Source organism: Berghia stephanieae, chromosome 11 (assembly GCF_034508935.2).
Source record: "Berghia stephanieae isolate SIO BIC M18660-M18661 chromosome 11, UCSD_Bste_1.3, whole genome shotgun sequence".
Classification (NCBI taxonomy): domain Eukaryota; kingdom Metazoa; phylum Mollusca; class Gastropoda; order Nudibranchia; family Aeolidiidae; genus Berghia; species Berghia stephanieae.
The window spans coordinates 33,293,995-33,300,317 of record NC_088370.1 but is presented as its reverse complement, the minus strand read 5'-3'; the positions used below and the strand labels follow the sequence as shown (position 1 = coordinate 33,300,317).

At 37.4% G+C, this 6,323-nt stretch overlaps 1 protein-coding gene across 1 annotated transcript; it reads right to left on the bottom strand.

The window, feature by feature from the left end:
- Positions 1 to 544: 544 nt before the first annotated feature.
- On the bottom strand, positions 545 to 4,713 carry LOC144956987 (uridylate-specific endoribonuclease-like). Its single transcript, XM_078887883.1, has 3 exons — positions 4,511 to 4,713; positions 3,588 to 3,820; positions 545 to 936 (listed from the first exon to the last, which is right to left on the bottom strand). The coding sequence occupies exons 1-3, from the start codon at positions 4,542 to 4,544 to the stop codon at positions 871 to 873; spliced, it is 333 nt and encodes a 110-aa protein (XP_078744009.1). The 5' UTR covers positions 4,545 to 4,713; the 3' UTR covers positions 545 to 870.
- Between the last annotated feature and the right edge of the window lie 1,610 nt (positions 4,714 to 6,323).

Below are 6,323 nucleotides of genomic sequence, written 5' to 3'. Positions count from 1 at the left end.
CTTCTATCCCCTATATCTGTTTTCCAACATGCTTTCTGTCTTTGTCTTGGAAAGGGATTACTTGGTTTTGTCCTGGCCCTTGCCTGAGTCCTAGCTGGGAGGGAAACAGTCAAATGCATAGTTATTGTTTTGGGAGATGATATTTTTTTCCTTGTAAATCATCTCTCTGTTATGTATTATTATGTTTATTATTTTTAATGTATAATGTAAGCATTTGAGTGTACTCCTCTTTGTTGGATTTTGTGCTTGTGTCCGGATGAGACTTATAGGTGATCTCAAACTAAGTACATTGGTGGTTGCTCTTGGAATCTACATCTGATCCTTATTTGTTCCCAGTTCCCCTTTGTCTTCCTTTCTCTTGTGTGCTTTAATTGTAATTCTAGAACTTTTTACTATCCCATTTTCTTCCTTTTTACTGGCGCTGAAATAACCTAAATGTGTTGCAAGTGCCGTAAAACCCTTAAAAACAAACAAAAACAAACAAACATTAAGGTCATATCAGCGCCAAATATCCAAATTTGGCAAATTTGAAAAATGCAAAAAAAAAAAAAAAAAAGTTTTAAGAATCCATTCCACGCATCCCGACATTAGCTCTATATACGATTTCGAGGAGACCGGTCACAAATGCTCTATTATGAAAAAGTGAATCTAAATTAAATCTTGGAAGAAATGTAAAACGCATTTTGTCCATCAATTCTAATTTATTTCACGAGAATTTTCCTCACATGACATAAGCTGTTGCAAGATGTCCGTTACTGTCGAAGGTCTTGATAGAAATTCCATGGCCGTTTATGGTGAGTTGACACACGTTGCCAGAGTACATCAGGTAACACAGTGTGTAGATTGCTAGGTCAAACTCTGGACTTGTCCCTACGAAAAAGTTCCCTTGGCTTTGTAGTGGCCGTCCCAGGTGAAAGCAGATCCGACTATTTCAGGCTGCGGATTAAATAATAATAATAATAATAATAATAATAATAATAATAATAATAATAGTAAAGTGTTCTTACATAGCGCTAAACGCCGAAGCCTCAAAGCGCTTTACAATATATTTGTCAAACCATAAACACACTCGTACCGAGCCAAACAAACAGTCACACACACTAACTATGCAGGTTTTACAAAATGAAATTGACATTCAAGAAAATGTAATCAAAAAATAAAACGTATCATTTACTCTCTCTCTCTCTCTCTCTCTCTCTCTCTCTCTCTCTCTCTCTCTCTCTCTCTCTTCTCTCTCTCTCTCTCTCTTCTCTCTTCTCTCTCTCTCTCTCTCTCTCTCTCTCTCTCTCTCTCTCTCACGCACTCACACACACACACACACACACACACACACACACACACACACACCTGCATACACGGACACATCATAACAATAACAACGTCCGCCCATCTCCACGTCATTCTTCGCCCGTACACTGAACCCTTCCTCACCATTCTCCTCACCAAATCACATCTTTTTGTTGACACTTGACACAGGAACAGGAACAGGACCAGGAACGTGTTACTGGTGTATGTTCCTGGTAAATGTTCCTGGTTGAGTTGTGTTCCTGGTATTCCTGTTCTCGAGAACCAAAACCCGTGCGGCACTACTGAAAGGGGTTGTTGTTATATTATTTTGTCCCACAATTTCAACGCTTTAACCACTCGGAATAGAAATTAAACGAATAAGCAACCGATATTAATGGCGTCTTTATCGAGATTATACAGGGCTTGAGACACTTTTAAGTCAGTTCCAGGAATAATTAGGAGGATGTGAATATTGTAGATATGCACTTTAAACGAGAAGATAACATCCCAGCCCAAACTACAATGGCAGAATATTTCCTTCATGGCAACAAATATGTGGGGAGACCACCAACATCAATAGTAACTACCCTGAACCAGGACTTCTCTACATATCAGAAATTTCTGGAGTCAGAAGAGGCCGAATTAATCCCTGAAAAACTAAGAAATACTGCAGTGCTTTACACGGATAACTCAATATCTCATTCCTTTTCTCCTCTCCATCAGCACAACAATAACAACTGCATCAATGACATCAACAAAAGTCTCAACACGATCGTGACAACCTCAAATCTCTGGCCCAGGACCGTGACCAATGGAAACAACATCGACGGAGAGAGCAGCTATACATATCGACCATGCCTGAATCACACAATTCTCAGAAAGCGTCATTCGGACTGCGAAGCTTACTACTTCTACTACTACTTTAAACCACCTAGAAAAGTAAAACATAGGAGCTTAGATCAAACCGGAAATACACGTAAATTACAAGAGCAATCTATCAATGAGTCTTGTTTCAAACAACTTTTTTTTTTAGCTTTTTTATATGGATAGCGCAATATCCACTAAACGTGCTCAAAGCGCTTTACAAGGGATCCCTGGTTAACAGCAACACTCAACATTTAGGACGGGACATGGCGCCTGTTAGGCGATATTACAATTTTTTTTCGGACAGAGACAACGCTGTTAATGGCCAGGTACTCATTTTACACCTGAGTACGATGACAGAATGTGGGTAAGGAGTATTTTACAAGGACTCAACTATGCGCCGAGCAAGGCTCGAACCCAGGACCTTCCGATCCGAAAGCGAGTCTAGTTTGAAACCACTTTATATATATATATATATTAGAACAAACAATTGATCTATTACGTAGTACATAAAATGTGACCCATCGTCCCAAAACGGTATTATGTCGGGATGAATCAGCTACTATAAAGCTGAATTAAAGCTAAACTGATCAAAAATTTGAATTATTGCTATTCAGCATTCTAAGATACGATATTCACTCTATTCAATACAGCATACAGACTCATTGGAAGTCGGAAATTTCTGGCAAAAAATTCAATTTTCAGCATCTTAATCATTCCGACATAATACCGTTTTGAGGCGAGGGGTCACAAATAAGAAATTGAATATTTGACGATTACCGCTTGGTTAATGGCGAATGACCTCAGTCTGGGTTTTGGCAAAACCATATAATCTCATTTGGGAGCAAAGACAGAGGGTTTTTGTTTCTTGTTTTTGTTTTTAAGGGTTTTATGGCGCTTGCAACACACTTAGGTTATATCAGCGCTAGTAAAAAGTTCTAGAATTACAATTAAAGCACCCAAGAAAAAGTAAGACAGGGTAACTCTGGGAACAAAAAGGGATCAGATGTAGATTCCAAGAGTACCTATCAGAGTACTTAGTTTGAGACCACCTATAAGTCTTATCTGGACACAAGCACAAAATCCAACAAAGAGGAATACACTCAAATGCTTACATTATAAATTCAAAATAACTAATATAATAATACATAACAGAGAGGTGATTTACAAGGGAAAACATATCTTCTCCCAAAACTATAACTATACATTCGACTGTTTCCCTCTCAACCAAGAACTTCGACCAAGGTCAGGACAGAACCAAGCAATCTCATTCCAAGACAAAGACAGAAAGCAATTGGAAAACAGATGAGGGGATAGAAGACACAGAAAGTACCTCCCTGCCCGCTATGGGAGGTAGGAACCCAACCCAGGCAGAAGGTTTTTGGATGATGTATAGGACACAATATAATATATTTTTATTTAAAAAAACAACTCACGTCGGTCCTCTTAGAAACGTATCCCAGATAGTTGATGTCTCCAGTCTTTTCCTTCTCGTAGAAACTCAGCCATGAGTGAAATCCATTCACAGTTGTCGAGTTCTTGAACTCTCCAACCAGGACGTGTTCAAATCCTGACGAGCTGTGATAAGCGTCTCTGGAGCCTCGAGTATAAAAATCAAACCAGATCTTTTTCAACGTCGTCTTCAAATCCGCTTTTGATGACACTTTGTCTGAAACAAATAAATTTTGAACGTTCATAAAGTAAGGGCATCGCATCGGGAATTCCCTTTGATTCGCCATTCTTGTCAATTTTCGGAATGGTTCATATAGATAGTATGCACTTGGCTAAGAAGTTCACAACATTGAAATCCGGAAGTGTAACTGTCCAACACACAAAACTGTGTGTAACCATGATCGTTTATAGTCTGTTTAATACAGTTTAGTGAGAATTACTCATAAACACGGATGGCAAAAAACAATAACAAAGGCCTGAGTGACGTCAACTTCGAACTATCTATAGAGAGAATGAAGTTGTCGTCACTCGGGTCTTTGTTTATTGTTTTGTTTTTGTTTTTGTTTTTGTTTTTGTTTTTTTTTGCCATCCGCCATCAAAGCAGTATTATGTCGGAATGAACTAGATGAGGAAAATTAAAGTGATAACCTTAAAGATAAAACATAGCGTTTCCTTCTGTTCGTTATAGTAGAGTATAAATACTATTTCTTGAATTGCCAAACGTTCTAAAGTCCTATTTCCCACCGTTTTATCTTTAAATTCACTTCTTGCGCTACAACACATCCCGACATAATACCGTTTTGCCACGGCGGGTCACATTTTTGATATTGATGGGCTAAACGGTTTACCGTTACCCGGTAGAACGTTAGGTGTGTAGGGGGCATAAGCATAGCTACAACAAACCTACTCTGGCATATGAGAAATTTCTGCAACTCGTCCATGACCTTGGTCTCAAGGACGGCGTCCAAGAACGTATTCACCTCAGCGGTCTCGTGGGGCGTGCTGTGTTCTGTGTGGGTGATTTCTGGGTCGTAGTTGTTAAGCAGATTTATGAAGGCAGAAAATGTCGGTGACGTCAGCTTGGATCCGTCTACTTGTGTGAAAAACCCGATTTAAAAGATTATATAGGGAATAAGATTAGCGGAAGAGTAGCGTCACCTTACAGAGAGAACGTCAAAATGGTTTTGCGCATGCGTCTCTCTCGTGTCCTCGCTTTCGATGAAGTGTCTAATGCTACTTTCACCGGAAGCAGTGCGAGAGACGCATATGCACAGCGAACATGATGTTCTCTCTCTAATAACTTTTCCGCCGGTGACGTCCAATCAAGGGACGCTACTCTTCCGCTAATCTCATTCCCTATAGATAATAATAATAATAATAATAATAATAATAATAATAATAATAATAATAATATAATAATAATAATAATAATAATAATAATAATAATAATAATAATAATATATAATAATACTTTATTGCATCCCAAAAAGGAAATTTTTTGTACAGACGTGTTATAATTTACACAATAAGATAAAAATACAATGGAAATAGGATGTATATAAAAAAGGAACAACTCCATAACCAGAGCTGCGCTTTATAATATGAATAATTTCAACACTGTAAAATAGTTAAAACTGTCAATATAAATTGAAAATTGAAAAGATTGCAAAACAAATAAATTAATAAATTAATATTTATATTTTTAAAAAGAAAAAATGAGAAATAATTATATAAAATGATTATTGCTTGTTGTTATAAAGCCTAATACTGGACGGCAGAAAAGATTTTCGGTGTCTCTCTGTTTTCGTTGAAATAGAGAAAGGGCGACCACTTCTTTCTGACATAATAATTGATGGTCTTAGTGGATGATACTGGTCATTTAATATTTTAGTTATTTTATTTATACAAAATTTCTCGTATTAAAGATCTACATCGTCAACATTATTCATATAGCGTGTAATGGATTTTTTAATATTTGAATTTATTTTGTTCCTTTCCACTGCTAAGCAATTGCCTCCCCAAGCTGTTACACAAAATGACAAAACACTTTCGATTACTGCTCTATAAAATAATGTGCAGAGGGTTTTATCTATTCTAAACTGAAAGAGTTTTGATAAAAAATATGTACGTCTGCACATCTTATGCTTAATTATTTTCAAGTGTTCATCCCACTTGAGCCTGTCATCAATCGTTACACCAAGGTATATGTAGTGAGGAACTCGCTGGACGAATTGGTCCTTTAATTTTAACGGTTCTATCGGTTCCTTCACTCTCCTAAAATCAATCACTAGCTCCTTTGTCTTGCTTATGTTAAGCTCTAGGTGGTGGGCATCACACCAAGACACGAATCTATCAATTTCTTGCCTATAAGCCACTTCGTTGCCATTTGTTATGAGGCCTTGAAGAGCGGTGTCATCTGCAAACTTTATTAAAGGTACACTTAGGTTTTGACTTCTACAGTCATTCGTGTATATTGTGAATAATACAGGGGACAATACACAACCTTGAGGAGCACCAGTATTTGTAGTTATACAGGAAGATTTGTTTTGTCCTAATTGAACATATTGTGCTCTCTCCGTAAGAAATTCGAGCACCCAAGCAATTATATACTTGTTTAAATTCAGACTAGTCAATTTTTGAACAACCAACTGAGGTTGCATTGTATTGAACGTTGAAGAAAAATCTGCAAAAAGCAATCTGCAATAGCTCCTAGCGTGATC